This window comes from Tiliqua scincoides, chromosome 4 (genome assembly GCF_035046505.1).
Source record: "Tiliqua scincoides isolate rTilSci1 chromosome 4, rTilSci1.hap2, whole genome shotgun sequence".
Taxonomy (NCBI): Eukaryota; Metazoa; Chordata; class Lepidosauria; order Squamata; family Scincidae; genus Tiliqua; species Tiliqua scincoides.
Window position 1 is genome coordinate 185,165,286 of NC_089824.1, and position 17,001 is coordinate 185,182,286.

The following is a 17,001-nucleotide window of genomic DNA, read 5'->3' on the forward strand; positions in this document are numbered from 1 at the left end:
ATGAACCTTTTAAATGTAATAAGGGCCAGAGGACACATTTAACAAATAAGAACTAAGCAAGCATTAAGGATATCTCAAAATTAGGGACAGCTAGAGACACAGTAAAAGTGGCAAGCTAGCTCTTCATACCAGTTAACTGCCACAGCAGAACTTCTACATATCTCCACCCAAAGCTAATCCTGGTTGCAACAATAAAAAGAGTTCAATCAGAACACTGTAATGTTTATTAGTCAGGATCTCTGTGTATCTCCCATGTGCTAGCTCTGAGTTCTCACATTCCAGTGACTCCTCCCCTACAAACATGACACAATTACATTGTAATTCAATTTCTGACCTACTATGACTAGCTGCTGTTTTGCCCTTGAATTCAATGGGGTGTGGATTTCACAAGTGCAGTCTAATTCTATGCATCTTTACTAAGAAATGTCCTACTCAGTTCAATAGGGCTTACACCCAAGTGAGTTGTGCATTATGTAAGATTTAAAACTGAGTTGCTTTTAGTAACTAATTAAAAGAACAACTTTGCAAGAGCTTGAATGTGTACTAATAGAAGTTTAGTTCTAACTCCACAGAGCTAGAGTTCCACAAAGGAACTTTGTTTACCCGATGTTCTTTGGCCAATAAGGAGGTTTACTATTTCCCCCATCCCCCATGAAATACCTAGAATTGACACTTTACTCACCCTATTATATATGAATAACAGGAAATTCATACATTGGACTCATGTTCCAGATTGCTTACAGATTTGGGGGTGGTTGGAATTAAACTCTTCCCCAGCCAAAAATACTGAAGCAGTTACACTCACAGTGTAATCCAATTCATGCTGACTCAGTCCTACTGTGTGTAACAAACTCACTTCCTAGTAAGTATGTTTAGGACTGTGGCATTAGTGTTAACAGTGTTTCCCAGCAAAATTGCTGTGCCTCTAACTCCTGTATAATATATACAGCTGGAATTTAACCACCACTGTCCTGTTAACACCCAAATCAAGGAAACATTAAGGGACCAAGGGCACAATTCTAACCATGTCTATTCAGAAGTAAGTCCTATTTTGTCCAATGGGGCTTACTCTCAGGAAAGTGTGATTAGGATTGCAGCCTTAATTTTCACCTGTCATGCTGCTTTTAAAAGCATAAGAGCTTTGCCAGAAAAAGCTGGCAGCTCTAATATTGTTCAAAAGGAACTCCATGGGAGCACTTTCAAACTATGACAATATATCCAGTTTATTTATAAGACCGAGGGCGCAATCCTAACCCCTTATGTCAGTGCTTTCCAACACGGGCATAGCAGTGCCAATGGGGCATGTGCTGCATCCTGCAGATGGGTGTTACTCATGGAGGCCTCCTCAAAGTAAGGGAATGTTTGTTCCCTTACCCCAGAGCTGCATTGCCCTTATGTCAGTGCTGAAAAGGGGTTAGGATGTTAACTCTGGACAAGTCAAACTTGTGCTTGGAACCCACAGGAATAATGAGTCGCAACCTGTACTCTTTAGTCATTGCCATAAATATTTACATGGGATGTATATGACAATTATGTCTATTGTTAAAGAGGTTCACTTTTTTATGGCACTTGGTAGGGAAATGGAGGACCCAATCCTATCCAATTTTACAGTGCCAGTACTGCTGTGCCTATGGGGTATGCACTGCTGTGTTGGGGATGCAGTCACAGAGGCCTCCTTAAGGTATGGGAACATTTAGTCCTTTACCTCAGGGCTTCATTGCAGTTGCACTAGTGCTTGAAAGTTGGATAGGATTGGGCTGTGAATTGGTACAGGAGATTCCCCAGCAGCTTTCCCCCTCTTTGCAAGATCCACATTCCAGCTGGAGGTGTGGTTCTTGTTAAAGATTTATCTTTCAGTTACTGTTTCCTATGCCAAATGTGTTTTGATTTGTGTTCTGCCATCTACAGCAGCTAGTGCAAGTGCTTTTGCCCATTACAAAGTAGAATACTCTTCTTCAACAGGTTAAACTTTCCCATCCACAACTGTATGCCCATGCTGCACAAAATATTACATTTCTGTCTGTCATGCAGTCACTAGATTGGACAGGAAACTTTATAGAAAAAAATGTGCTAAAGGGACAACAATGGGTGTATTGCATCAGCAAAGGGCTACATGAAAAGTTCTGTTTTAGATATCACAGATGAACAGAAACAAGACCCACAAAACATTTCCATTACCTCTCCCATGAGCCCTTAAAGCTTCAATAGCCCAGGTATTTCTGTGCTTAATTGATACCATCTGGAGGTTGTTGAGGTCACATGGTTTCAGAGTTGTAATATGGAGAGAATGAGAAGGGGCATAGTTTTAATATTATAGGGGAGGGATATGGTAAACGGTTTCTAGTATCTATTGCCAGGCCACTATGAGTGTTAAGAGGCTCCAACAGGCAAATTATCTCCCTTGAGCTACTTAACTTTGAGGGGAAAAAAACCTAGCATTTCTTAAGTTTTGTTTGCTTCTGGGGGCCAGTGAGTGCATTCAGTTCTTTTGAGGCTTTTTTTACCTTAACCTTTTTAACTTGCAAAATGTTGTACTTCTGCCTTTCTAGTATATGTAGAAACTGTTGTGTGTACAGTATTTTCCAGTCTGATAGGCACTTAGTTCTCTAAATTTGTTGTTGGTGTGTATGTGTATAGCAACTTAGGAAAAGTTATCAAAGAAATGTATTGTCATGGGTTGCCTGGAAGCTAGTGCATAATGGATTACTAGATTACTGCAGTTATCTAGAATTATGAATTGTTTTCATGTATAACAGATATTTACAGTACTGACTTTAATTAATGACTATGTGTACTGGACTCAGCTTGAAACTGGATCTAAAACATCTTAATTTGGATATCTGAAGTACAAGGGATCACTGCCAAACTATAAACATGACTATTGACTTTAATGGGAAATTAGGGATATTGTCTCCCAATATTGGGCAAAGCAGCACCTCTTTAAAGTGGTGTCCTCTTATACTTAGCAGGTGGAGAGTAACTGCATGGTGTCTTTCCAGTAGCTGTTGCTGGTGTATCTTTTTAGACTGTGAGCCTTCTGGGGGCAGGGAATCATTCACTGATTTGTTTTGCTATGTAAACTGCTTTGTGAACTACTTCTTGTTGAAAAGTGGTATATGAGTATTCTTACACTTATACCCAGTGCTTTTTGTGTGTGTAAAAAAAAAAAAAAAAAGGTACAGGAACTCAAAACTTGTTAATCTTTTATTTATTTTATTTATTTTTAAACCATTTTTTATTGGAGAAATAAAATATTTTTTATGTGCTTCCCCCTAAAGATGAACTTACTTCTGAGTAGACATGCATAGGATTGGGCTGTCAATCTCCACATCCCCTTCCCTGAGTAGCTACTTTTTCTACACAAGGGGAAAAATACTGTACAGGTGCACTTGTAGCATGTAGTATGTAGTGTGGCACTATGTCAAGGAGAGGAAGCAGTGAATGGATTCCAAAAAATGGCTTACATGAATTCCATGTAGTAAAATTACTCTAAGTAACTGTGGGAGTAAGAACAAAAAAGGAATTCTTACACGAGAGGGGTCCTTAGGTGCACATAGAAACAGCTATGTTTGCAAACAAGTGATTAAATATGGTTTAATTCAGGTATCAGAATACTCTGTGTCTTTGGGAAGGCACTTGGCATGCAATTGTATGTTCTCTGCTGCCCTGAGCAGCTGCTGTGCATTGCTGGAGAGGAGCTGCAACCGCTGGCTGGCGGAGGGCATGCTTGTGGGGGAAGGATGAGGAGGATCTCTGGCAAGGCTGGATAGCATGTTGTACACATGTAGAATCCCTTTTCACCTGCCCTGAGCATGTGAAAATGGGTGCAGATATATATCTCTGCCAGGATTAAGAGCCCAATCCTAGGTATGTCTACTCTGAAGTAAGTCTTGTTCTAGTCAATGGAGCTTACTCCCAGGAAAGTGCCTAGGATTGCAGCCTAAGAGCCCAATCCTGTGCCTGTCTACTCAGAAGTCCACTTTAGTGAATGGGGCTTACTGTGGATAGGATGGCAGCCAGGGCCCAATCCTGTGCCTGTCTACTCAGGAGTCAGTCCCATTAGAGTCAATGGGGCTTCCTCCCAGGAAAGTGTGGACAGGACTGCAGCCTCAGAGTCCCTCCTGTGCCTGTCTCCTCAGGCTGCAAGGCTATGACACTTTCCCAGGAGTAAGCCCCATTGAACACAATGGAACTTACTTCTGAGTAGACATGCATAGGCTTGGGCTCTCAGGCTGCAAGGCTATGCACCCTTTCCCAGGAGCAAGCCCCACTGAGCACAATGAGACTTACTTCTGAGTAGACACGCCTAGGCTCGTGCGTGCTGCAGATTGGCATGGGGGCTGCACCAGCCAGCTTCCTTCCCCTCCTCCTCTGCCAAGCCATTATCTGGGTGTTCTGTGGGTGCCGAAGCCCATCTCCCTAGCTGTCTGGCTGTCCATCCTCCTCCTCCACCACTGGCTTGGAAGCTGCGCAGGGAAGCAGAGCGGGGTGGGGGGGCTCAGCTGGGCTCAGGCGAGCAGAGCTGGGCTCAGGCGAGAGCTTGCGGATGGGGGCAGGAGGGGGTAGTTGTGCTATCAGGCAGGGGCCAGGCACCTGCCCACCCTGCACCCCCAGCACCCACCCAGCAAATAATTCTGTTTTGCTCCCCCCCCATGCCTCCGAAGGGGAGGGGCCCTTGCAAAAAGGTGACAGAACTCCGTCCCCCTGTGTTCCATTAGAAAAAAAGCCCTGGAATTGTTTTGGTTAATTCTTAGTGTGGGATTTAACTAAGTAGAGAATAATGGAGGATAAACGCTTATCTTTGTTTACTTCTTGTATTCCTGTACAATTGGGGATTGTTGGTGATCAATCTTGGGACACTCTCTATAAAATGTCTCTTTCTAGGTGAGCATACAGACAAACCTATAGATTGGAATTCTGAAGGACTCCTATGCTTCTGTAAACAGGGTTGTGTAACTAATTCAGTTATGTAGGTACAGCTACCAAAGATCTGTGCCTTTGGGGACATCCATTAAAATTGAGTGTTGGGAGAGTTAGGACAGACAAAAGAAAATATTTCTTTACTCAGCATGTGGTTGGTCTGTGGAACTCCTTGCCATAGAATTTGGTGATGGCATCTGGCCTGGATGCCTTTAAAAGGGGATTGGACAAGTTTCTGGAGGAAAAATCCATTACAGGTTACAAGCCATGATGTGTATTGCAACCTCCTGATTTTCAGGCTATGTCAGAATGTCAGATGCAAGGGAGGGCACCAGGATGCAGGTCTCTTGTTATCTGGTGTGTTCCCTGGGGCATTTGGTGGGGCTGCTGTGAGATACAGGAAGCTGGACTAGATGGGCCTATGGCCGGATCAAGTGGGGCTGTTCTTATCTGACACGTACAAGAATGTAAATTATTCTTCTGTAACAGTAGGAAAAAATACATAGTACTGCATTATTCACAATTACCTGTGATGCCATCATTCCTTGATTGGATTTGTTCTCAAAGCCTGATAAGCACTTCATCTAATGTAGCCTTGAATGAAGATTGACTGGATTGTGACTCATGGGTGCAATTCTATGCCTGTTTACTAAACATTGTTTCCAATGGGGCTTATTCAGAAGTAGGTGTGTAGGATAGCAGGTTTTTTTCACCCAAAAGGAGCTGTTTACATTACAATACTTAGTTGTGTTGGTGACCTTAGAATTGGGGATTCCATATCAATACACATCCCAAGGAATTGCTAGGGTTGGCATACCAACCCTAAGGGTTGGGCAGGGTGAAAAGAACAAATAGCCCAACTTTGCTGAAGAGTCTTAAAGTGTGGATTCAGGCTCCCTTCTTGGGAATCCTGGCCTGGTTTTTCCAGCTTATAAAAGGCAGAAGTCTGTCCTCTTGATCAAGGGCAGATCCCTCTTTTGGCAGAGGAGACATTTAGAACTTGGCTTTTGACTTTGCTTTAACTGACCTGCTGAAAGTCCAACTTGCCTGAAAGAGAACGAAGAAGTGGTCAGCAGCATGGAGAAACGGAAAAGAGGTAAGAGGAAGCCTTCTGACTTATTGGGCTAAAACATTTGGAAGCCACAAGCGGGGATCTTTGCAGAGGGGGTTCATTATGTGAGGAACTTGGAACTTTGCTTTAAGTCACTTCTAGCCAACGCAACAGGGTTGTACGCCCGTGGGCTGGCCAGAAATGGGTTAAGGGTATTTCAGTGTGCAATGGAGCTCTTTCTGTGGTGAATGTGGGCTGGGTGGGAAGTGTGGGCTGCATTGGAATGGCCAGGGCCCCCTCAAATCTTGCCTGCCCCTTGCTTCTACCTTGCTTCCTTCCCTCAGCTGCTCATGGGCTGCCTGGGCTCCCCTATAATACAAGGGGGTTAGGGGAAGAATCGTTGGGGGAGGGGCGGGGAGGCAGGCTTCAGTAAGCTACTAGTACCGCCTCTACTAGCTACTAGCAGCCTGCTACTAGACTACTACTAGTAGTAGCTGTGCTGCATCGCATAGCCAGAGTGAAGGACGTGGGCGCCCAGTCCCAGCTCTCCTTAGGGGGCAGCCCCCTCCCAGCGACCATCCCTAGGCTCCGTTGTCTCGCATCTCGCTCCCCAAGCGGGCGAACGAGTCCCGGGGAGGAGAGGAGGGCACGAAGCAAGCAAGGGGGACTCGCTAGGCTCAGACAGGAGGCGCACATGGCGGAGAGCCGAGCGGATCACGTGGGCGGCGGGCTCTTCCCCCCCACCCCGATCACGGCCTCGGCGCTCTGCTGCTTCTGCCTGGCCGCCTCAGCTCGGGGAGGGGCGAGCTCTGCTTCTCGGGGCTCGGCCGCTTCTGCCTGGCTCAGTCGAGGGGCGCGGAGAGGAGCGGGAGCAGCTGGGCTGAGCCGAGCCGAGCTTAGCTGATCGGCCGGAGGGCGCGGCGGCGGCTGGCGGAGACGCGGCGGGGCCGGGACGGGCCGGGTCGGGCGCGCTGGCTGGCGACGGGGGCCCGAGCCTGGTGGCGGCGGCGGTGGCGGCGGAGCGGCCTGGGGGCTGCCCCTGGGCTGGCCGGCTCGAGAGGGCCTCAGCCGCGCTGTCCCTCGCCCGGACCGGCCCCGTCTCCCGGGGCTAGGATGCGCCCGCTCGTCCCCCGGCACCGGCAGGCAGCTCCCGGCCCGGCCCGCGGCTGACACCCCCCTTCCCTCCAACGGCGGCGAGTGAGTGCGGGGCGGGCGGCCCTCGGGGCGACCTTGGCGTGGGTCGAGCGGGCAGGCCGTGGTGGGCCCGAGAGCTCCCCAGCCCGCTGCTGCGGTCGGTGCTCCGGCTGCGGAGCCGGGGGGGGGGCGTGCCAGCAGAGAACTGACGACTCCGGGGAGAAAGCCCGAGGAGTAACCGCTGGGGAGTTGTCGGCCCCGAGTAGGTCAGTAAGACACCGTGGGTAGGTCCTCGGGCTTCTCAGGCTGCAATCCTGTCCACCCTTACCTGGGAGTAAGCCCATTGACTAGAATGGGACCTGTTTCTGAGTAGACAGGCACAGGATTGGTGTCTGAGGCTGCGATCCTGTCCACACTTTCCTGGGAGGTCTATAATGGGACTTGCTTCAGAGTAGACAAGCATAGGGTTGGGCTCTCAATCTCTCTTCCCCATAACTGCACCCCGCAGGTCTGTGAATCATCCAGAGAGGCCTGTTAAAATCGTGTGTGTATTTTTTCCCCCACCATTTTTATAAAGCTGGTGGGATTTCCACTACCTAATTCTTCCCCCCACCACTTACTAATCTTGGAGAGTGGCTAAGACAAGCTGGGTTTTCCTCTCCAAAGCATCTGACTTACCACCCTGAACTGAAAGGAGTCCCTATTGGTAAAAACGTTTCTCTAAAACAGCTATTTTCAAGCACATTGGTGTGCCCCAAATGACCCACAGGTGTGCCTCAGGAGTTTGGGGGAGAGTCATTTCTAGTAGGGAAATTAGGGTGTGTGACATTCTCCCCTCCCCCCCACCAGCAGCTTGGTGTGTCTTGCCAAGGCACACCATCGGTTTTTGACAATTGATAATTTTAGCACCTTCTCAGTGTGCCATTGTTATTATTATTTATATACAGCCTTTATCAAAAGTCCACAAAGCGGTTGACAGAAAAAAATCAAATAACTAAATGGCTTCCTGTCCCAAAAGGGCTTAGAATCTAAAAGATGCAAAACACCATCAGACAGCCACTAGAAAAGACACTGCTGGGGTGAGGAGGGCCAGTTACTCTCCCCCTGCTAAATAAAACAGAAGCACCCACTTGAAAAAGTGCCTCTTACCCAATTAGCAAGGGTTTATAAGATGAAGAAAGGTTGAAAATCACTGCTCTAAAAGTCTGGGCTAGTGCCAACCTTGTCTTTGTTGTGCCAGGCTAGAGGATTGCATTAAGACTCACACTAATGTACTGCTAAACAAAACCCTTAAGTACTGAAAGCTTGGGGGGGGGGGAGGTAAGGGGAGTGGTGCTACTTCAAATGATTTTCCATCTTCAATTTCTACAACAAAATCTTGACTCTAAGGTGCTTATCAAATGTTTTTGGATTTTCCAGTAGCCCTGTGAATGAACCCTTGTCTTATAGTTGATGGTTCTGATGAGTCTGCATGCCTGATGTACAATTTTGTTGTTGTTGTAAATGACTTTTTTCTTTAATCAGGGGCCATAATCTGTGTTAAGCCATTTTTGTCCAATGTTGCATAGGGATCAAATGTGTAACCTGTGGGCTGACCAGGAATGGGTTAAAGCAGATCTGTTAAGACTGTATCTTGTAAATAACTGGAGAACCTCCTTATCCCCATGCTTACTGAGTAAATCTGAAGTCTGTAGTTATCTTTAAAAATAGTTTTTTTTAAAATGTAGAAATAACTGACAGCTTCATGGAGGTGTGAGTTAAGAACAGAGTTGTAGGGACTCTCAGTCTTATCCTGCAAGCTGAGTTGGAATGCTCTGCTAATGTCACTAAAAGTACTAGGTCCTATGAAGTTTGAGAATAAAAAGTTTAAAAATGCTGTGTTTTGTTAATGGATTAAAGTGTGTTCGGTGCTGTGTTAAAGATCTACTGTGATGCTGGGGGGTTATGGAGTTGCCATGTTTGGTTTGTCTGTATAGCTCTCAAACTGCATGATGGGTCCTCTGCATGCTTTGTACTAAAATAGTATATTAAAGTAAGTAATCTAAAACAAGTTGTGGTAGATGAACAGTAATATCAATTTTTTACACTGCCTACTTGTGAACAAAATAATGGTCTTGTTGAATTGGACCAAGGCATATCTGACACACCATACTGTATCCAGTAGTGGCCAACCAGTAATTTATTTTTTGCAGTCTTATACTGCCATTCCTCCAAGGAGCTCAAGGTAGTGTACATGGGTCCTTCCCTCCTTTTGTCTTCAGAACAACCCTGTGAGGTAGGTTAGGCTGAGAGATAGTGACTGGCCCACCCAGGAAACTTCATGGCTGAAAAGGGATTTGAACTGCATCTTCCAGGTCTAAGTGTGATGTCCCTGGAAAACTTGGAATGTGTTGATGTAATGAGCAGATAATAATCCAGACCACGTTTATCCAGAGCTAATAAATACAGTTCAGAGAAAGTAAAACAATATATTTTAATATATATATTTTAATATGTTTTAAGCATACTTTAGTCTTTTCTGTGCTATGCATGTGAATTCAGGCATGTGGATTTCCCAAACATGTAAACATAAAAAGGATGTTCCTTCAAAGCTTCCAGGAGGTGATCAGAGCTTGAGACCATGATAGTGCAATCCTAGTGCTGACGATATCTAGGTCATTACACCATGAAATGCAGAACTTGCCACTGTTGAGATCACACCCTCATTTATTGGAACTAGATGAGGGGCTAGCATGAACTTGTGGTGGTGAGATAACTGAGAAGTGGTTTTAATATTAAGGAACTGGAGGTAGAAAAACACTTTGTATTTGGGCTATGTCAGAATGCCAGATGCAAGGGTGGGCACCAGGATGAGGTCTCTTGTTATCTGGTGTGCTCCCTGGGGCATTTGGTGGGTTGCTGTGAGATACAGGAAGCTGGACTAGATGGGCCTATGGCCTGATCCAGTGGGGCTGTTCTTATGTTCTTATGTATTGATGGCATTTTACACTCAGTTCAATAAAGCATGAGTGGTGCTGATGTGGCAGCTTGCATACAAGATGGGGTGGGAGTTAAAGGCAGTTTCCTGAATGCTGATAAAAATGGCTTACTGAAACCCATGTTGTGGTTGTTTGAAAATTTAGTGTGTTTAGTTCAGTGTTTATCGTTGGAGACAGATGTTGCCTGTGAGTGAGAACTTGAACAGAGATATTTTGGAACCAGACTCTCCCCCTTTTCCTATCTCAGGCATGCTGTAAGTTGGAGTAAACTGTTGGAAAGGGGTATTGGCTTTTGAAAATGCTTGACTTTATGCCAACAACACAGAACATGTACCTACTACTCCTTCTTTAATCTGGTCTTGAATAAGTAGGAAGTACAAGTTATTGCTGTCTGAGTTCTGTGTGACTTAGATCTGAGAAACCACACAACCTGGCTTAATTAAACTTGAATTGCACCAAGATATGAAAGAGTTGTGTTCACTGATAGTTAAGGAGGGAACTGTTCATTGCATATCTGAATGTTTTCATTTAGGCTCAGGCTGTTTAAGGCAGCTTGAACAAATGGATTAACTGAGCTCAGAAAGACTAAACATGCTACTGTTCTCCTAGTTTGGGGGGGGGCTAGAAATAACTGCATACTGAAAGAGTACTTGTCTGCAGAGTTCTAATCCAAAGTTAGATCTGACAGTTTGTGGGAGGGCAAGGTGGAAGAAAGGTCAGCATTTCTAATGGGCTGCTGATATTGGATAACCAGTTTACACTGGCAGTCCAGTGTGTTGGAAGTTCACACTTTTCCAGGAATAGGTAGCTTTCTATTATATGATATGTGGTCTTCCAATCAGATGCAGGATTTTCAAACAGTTGCTTTGGTTCTGGCACACTTTAATTCTCCTTTCAGTTTTCTTGTTGATAAACAGTATAATCCACTGCAAAATGCCAGTGAAACCAAAGCTGCTAGCAGCTGAAGTTGACAGTGCTTGAGTGAAGTTTGTGCTTCTTTCTTGACAGAGTACTGATGGTATTTTATAATATTTCTTGTGCCAAATGTGCTACTCTTCTCATTTTACCCCTTGTTGAAAAATAAAAATGTTTAGTATATAGCAAATACTTTCTTCCAGGATTTTGCAGGCCCCTTTACCATTGTCAGTTGATTGGTTAAAAAAAAAAATCAACAGGACTGCTAATGAGAAAATTGAGATCTTGAACCCAGTTTGACTTGGGTTCTGTAGGAGAGGCTGACTTGTCAGCAGGGAGAATTGTTGGGAAGGGAGTGTGACTCCAGTCCTTAATAGTAAGTGGTTCATGTTTTGGTATTAGAAGGTTGGGCAGCTTGTGTGGCCACAACCAGATGGATTATGCAATTATAAAATAGTGGAGGAAGTGATGGAACCTTCTGAAAGAACCATGCAAGTAAGATCACAAAAGAGAGTTATTTGGCTAGCCCATTCTCCTACCATAACTGTTTTATTCTTGTCTAAAATAACTGTTTGTGTATGACCTGTAAAGATAAACTTTTTGGGTGAAGGTTTCTTTTTTCCTAGATGCAAGTCTTACTTATAGTTAGGCATCTCACTTTACAAACCTGTTCTAAAATGGACAGATAACATATGATTTCCAAGTAAAAGTATAATTAATTGTTGCCCATTCTTTTTGGTCTCTCCATTTATGTATGCCAGGAAGATAGTATTGCTATGCTGATCATTTGAGTTATAGTATATTTTTGTGTGATGTTCTAGGGAGACTTTTCACAGCACAGACTCTTGTCTCCTGTTTTCCTTCCAACCATGAGCTTTGAGAAACACTCGGCTAGGTCACACAAATGGCTATTCATGCTTAGTGTGTATAGAAGACCTGCAGTTCTGATTTTCCTTGCTACGTGTGATATGTTGTTGCTGGTACTACATATTGCTGGGTGGTTAATTAGCTCTCTTTTCCCCTCTTCAGGTATGGCCTCACAGTTGCAGGTGTTCTCCCCTCCATCAGTATCTTCGAGTGCCTTCTGCAGTGCCAAGAAACTGAAAGTGGAGCCCTCTAGCTGGGATGTTTCAGGACCAAGTAACAGTGACGAGTATTACAGTCACAGCAAAAATCTTCCAGGTGCTCAAGGGCCAGCAAGTTCCTCTCACCAGGTAGCAAACTTCAGTATACCTGCTTATGACCAGAGCCGCCTCCTCCCTGCTCCTTCAGTTGAGCACATTGTGGTCACAGCAGCAGACAGCACAGGCAGTGGTGGAACAACATCCTTCCAGAACAGCCAGGCCCTAACACACAGGGCTAACATTGCTTTGCTGGAACCATATCAAAAATGTGGATTAAAAAGGAAAAGTGAGGAGGTTGACAGCAACGGTAGTGTGCAAATAATTGAGGAACATCCACCTCTCATGCTGCAAAACAGACCTGCGGTGGGTGCTGCGGCCACTACCACCACCGTAACAACCAAAAGCAGCAGTTCCAGTGGTGAAGGGGATTACCAGTTGGTTCAGCATGAAATCCTCTGTTCCATGACAAACAGCTATGAAGTCTTGGAGTTCTTGGGCCGAGGGACCTTTGGTCAGGTAGCGAAATGCTGGAAGCGGAGCACAAAAGAAATTGTAGCTATCAAAATCCTAAAAAATCATCCTTCCTATGCTAGGCAGGGACAAATTGAAGTAAGCATCCTTTCTCGACTAAGCAGCGAAAATGCTGATGAGTATAACTTTGTCCGCTCTTATGAGTGTTTTCAACACAAAAACCACACATGCCTGGTGTTTGAGATGCTGGAACAAAACTTGTATGACTTCTTGAAACAAAACAAGTTCAGTCCCCTGCCTTTGAAATACATTCGGCCGATTTTGCAACAGGTGGCCACTGCCTTGATGAAACTGAAAAGTTTGGGTCTAATACATGCTGACCTAAAGCCTGAAAACATCATGCTGGTTGATCCTGTACGCCAGCCATACAGAGTGAAGGTTATAGACTTTGGCTCTGCCAGTCATGTGTCAAAAGCTGTGTGTTCCACTTACTTGCAATCACGCTATTATAGGTAAGTGTACTTTTTAGTATTACTGTGCACCTGTTGCATGGCATTCAGATGGTTCCAGTTGATGCATATCTTATCTCTTTGTTGAAATAATGGTGGTTGTATAATCTTGGTTTCTTCTTTCACTCACCTTGTCTCAGTTTTCTAGTTGAATCTGTTTTCAGTTTTCTGAAAATTTTCAACTAAAATTAAATTGGAATTCAAAAATGTGCCGTGCAAGGGTAGTTGTGATATGCAAATTGATACTCAGCAGGACTGAACTTACGTTCATGCAGAGCTGTGAATCCCCCTCCCTCCCCAAAGTTCTAAACTGCACCTGCATCACAAGAAATGTCTGGCTGCTTCAGGAGGAGTCTGCTGTGCTCTCTCTAGTACTACCACATAAGGGTAGGAGGAGAAACTATATTCCCCTGTATCTTTGCAGGATTCTGAGTGACTTACTAGAGCTCAATTATGGAAAGTCATATTAAAACAGAACAAGCAACATTCTCAGCTATAAGCTGCTTGTGCTTCTTTTCTAGAACTGTGTGTGTGCTTGTACAGGAAACCTGGAATCTTGTAGTCCAGGAGTCCGCTGTGTCACCCGGTGTGATACATAATTCTCAAACTCTTGGTCTTCTGGGAGTCTTCTAGTTCCTTCTGACATTCCAACAGGAATAAACATGTTGTGATAACAGTAGGAGGTCTGGATAAACACTAACCAGGCCTGGTGAAATTCTAGGTACAGCTGCTGATAGGATTTACAGCACCAGAACATGTCAGTAATTTAGTTTGACCTCTGATCTCCCAAGAGCAGAGAAGAACAGACACTAGATCTCAAGGTCTGGAAACAGATTTCTGAAGGGCACTTCTTGCTAATCATGTATAATATGCGCACTTGACATGTCTGTTTATGTATGTGTATTAATAAGATGCCAATCATCTGGGTGCTGGAAGAGTTGTTTGCAGTGGACCAGATAAATGATGCTTAGGCATCACCTGTGCCCAAGGTCTTTGAATATGTTCTTTCTCGACCTCAAAGGTCAAGGAGCCATTTTAGACATGGAGGGAGAAGTAGAACTGTGCTTCACTCAACAGTTAGGTGGGAGGGAGAGCAAGGGCACAACATTGAAGCAAAGTTGGTGAGTTTCCAGACAGTTATTAGCAAAGTAGTTGTAGCTGTTAGCATCTTTTACAGTACAAGCTAAACCTAGACTTTCCTAAAATTCCATTTGTCAGATGTATTCAATACAGGCGGAGCCTGTTTAACCATGCATTTTTCATCCACGAATCTGGCTGCATAGGAGCCCTCTGAAGGGGACCAGACCTGTGCTGTAGTCACCTACAGAAGGCTTTCTGAAGCCTGTGGAGATAGTGCACATCCGCCCACTGCCTCTGTGGACTTCAGAATGGTCCAGAGAGGCAAAGCTGGTTTCCCTCGCAGCTCCAGACCCCTTCAGAGGGAGAAAGGGGCTGAAAATGGCGGATTTGATTATCTGGGATTTTTTGTATCAGCGAGCCTGAGGATACCAAGGCCCCACCTGTTGTTCATTTTTAGTTGTAACTATAAAAATGTGTTATAGTTAGTTACAACTATATTTATAGTATATTATAACTCCAAAGATGAACAATAGCTACCAACCAAAACAGGACATTGAAAAGAGCCTGTTAAGTCTTGAGGATCAACAATGGATTCCCATATTGCAGAAACTATTTAGGTTAACCAATATTAATTCTTATCTAATCATTTGTCAATTTTTTTAAAAAACCTTACCACTTGAACACATGTAGAAGAATCTCTTCTTATTCTGTACTTCCTTATAATAGCTAATGGAAATATAAGCACATGTTGAAGTTTTGCACCTATTAACAATATGTAGCAGTAAAAGCCTTGTGGAAATAAAACAGGTTAGTTGTTCTGCTCCAACTGAGCTGACATGTAGCAAGGTAAACTTCTTGTGTACTGTTGGCTGTCTTGTCTGAAGGGAGCCTCTTGAGGCAAAATGGAATGAACCATGGGTTCAGTCTGTCATGGAGCTAGCCAATGAGGGCTTTCAGTTCCAAAGGACTGATACTTGCCTGTCTTGTAAAAGGACTCTCTGACTTCACTCAGGCATTGCTCCCAGTCATCTGCACCAGGGGTTGCTTGTCTGTGGGTGGGCAGATGTTGCCTTCAGAGCAAAGTGTTCTGTCTAAAGCTAGTAGGAGAGCAGGCAAAATAAAGATGAGACTTCCCTACACTGTACAATCACAACTTCAAAGTAGGGAACCCAGGAGCTGCTTTTTTGGAAGAATTGGAAAAACTGATGGACCTTCCCTTGGCCCTCCAGAACAGGGGTCTCCAAACTTTTTGACATGAGGGGCCACATCATATATCTGACATGGTGTCAAGGGCTGGAAAAAATAATGCATACATGGAGAACCAATGAGCTGATAGTTTGATTGTGCTGGGGGGGGGGGTGGAAGGAGGAGAGGAGCAGAGGGCAAAATTGACTTGCACAGGAGGAGGGGGATTAACTTTAGGTTTATATTCCAAGTCTCCCAACAGTTGTACATATTTCTTATTCAGGCGCTAGAGGCTGAATGTAATGGAATAATTTGAATCCATTACATTGCATTACATTTAGCACCTCTAGTGGCTGAATGTAGTATATACCCATGCTGGGAAATCCAGAAGTGCGTCTTTTGAGCTATTTTTAGTTCTGAGACCTTGGGGAACCTGTCAGGCAGAATAAAATCCTCTGGAGGGCTGGATTTGGCCCCCAGGCTGGGATTTGGAGACCCCCTCTCCCTTTCACAGGATCCACTTGGGGAGCATAGTGGTTTCTGGGATTGCTGTTCACCCTCAAACACATTTCCATGCTCACAAAGGGTGAAGATTGCTTAACTGATTGCATAACTGAACTGCACACAAAAAAGAATGAATATTGGACAAAGGTACCCAACAACCAGCAGAGTTGCTTGAAGTGCTAAAAATATGCATGAGGGTCATTTTAATGCAGGGGTCTCCAAACTTTTTTTCATGAGGGCCACATCACTTATCTGATACATTTGAGGGGCAGAAAAGAAATAATAAATACTTGGAGGACTGATTGAATACAATAAGAGTGATTGAATAAAAGAGAGTGATTGAATACATAAAATGGGTGGGGATGTAAGGAGGAGGGGAGCAGAGGGCAAAATTGATTTACAGAGGAAAAGGGAGGAATAGATTTTGAAAAAGCATCAAGCAAACTATGATGCAAATTTCAGACTTTTTTTGTTTAAATATTCCAGGTCTCTTGGCATCAGTTTCTATCTCATTCAGCCACTAGAGGTGCCGAATGTAATGGAATAATTTCTTTCCATTACATTGCATTACATTCGACACCTCTAGTGGCTGAATACAGTATGTACCCAGAAGTGCATTTTTTGGAGACTTTTAGCTCTGAGAGACTGAAGCACCTTGGGGTTCAGATAAAATCCTCTCAAGGGCTGGATTTGGCCCCAGGCTAGGGTTTGGACACCCCTATTTTAATGAGTAGCTTTTAAACATCTTTCTAACCCAACCTTCCCTACTCCTTCCCTACTCCCAGCTCAGAGTACGTATGTGGCTCTCTTCCCCTCAATCTCATTCTTACAAGAGATATAATGGAGGTAATGATTGACGTGAGTGGTCATGTTTGATTTATACTTGGCCTTTTAGTTAGAATTATTCCCAGGGTAGCTTACTATAACAGTAGAAAATGGATCTGCCTTAGTCATCTTTCTCATGCTTCCATTTGTTTCTCCAGGTCCCCAATGACTGGTAGTTGAACTAGAATTATTTCAGGCAGGGAGGTTTCCAGTATTTTCATTAAGATAATTTTATTATTTTTGGCTGTGCCTCATTATCCCTGTGTGTGTGTGGGGTGTAGTCCTAACCTTCTTTTGGGGGTGCA

At 44.3% G+C, this 17,001-nt stretch overlaps 1 protein-coding gene across 3 annotated transcripts in view; it reads left to right on the top strand.

Moving 5' to 3' along the window:
• Positions 1 to 6,851: 6,851 nt before the first annotated feature.
• Positions 6,852 to 17,001, top strand: part of HIPK1 (homeodomain interacting protein kinase 1) — a 42,050-nt gene continuing 31,900 nt past the window's right edge. The window contains exons 1-2 of one of the 3 annotated variants that reach the window (XM_066626633.1): positions 6,852 to 7,168; positions 12,028 to 13,105. In XM_066626633.1, the coding sequence (XP_066482730.1) occupies positions 12,030 to 13,105 (1,076 nt within the window). In that variant the 5' untranslated portion in view covers positions 6,852 to 7,168; positions 12,028 to 12,029. The remainder of the gene's footprint in view (positions 7,169 to 12,027; positions 13,106 to 17,001) is intronic. The other 2 variants (XM_066626632.1, XM_066626631.1) reach the window with 2 other exon arrangements.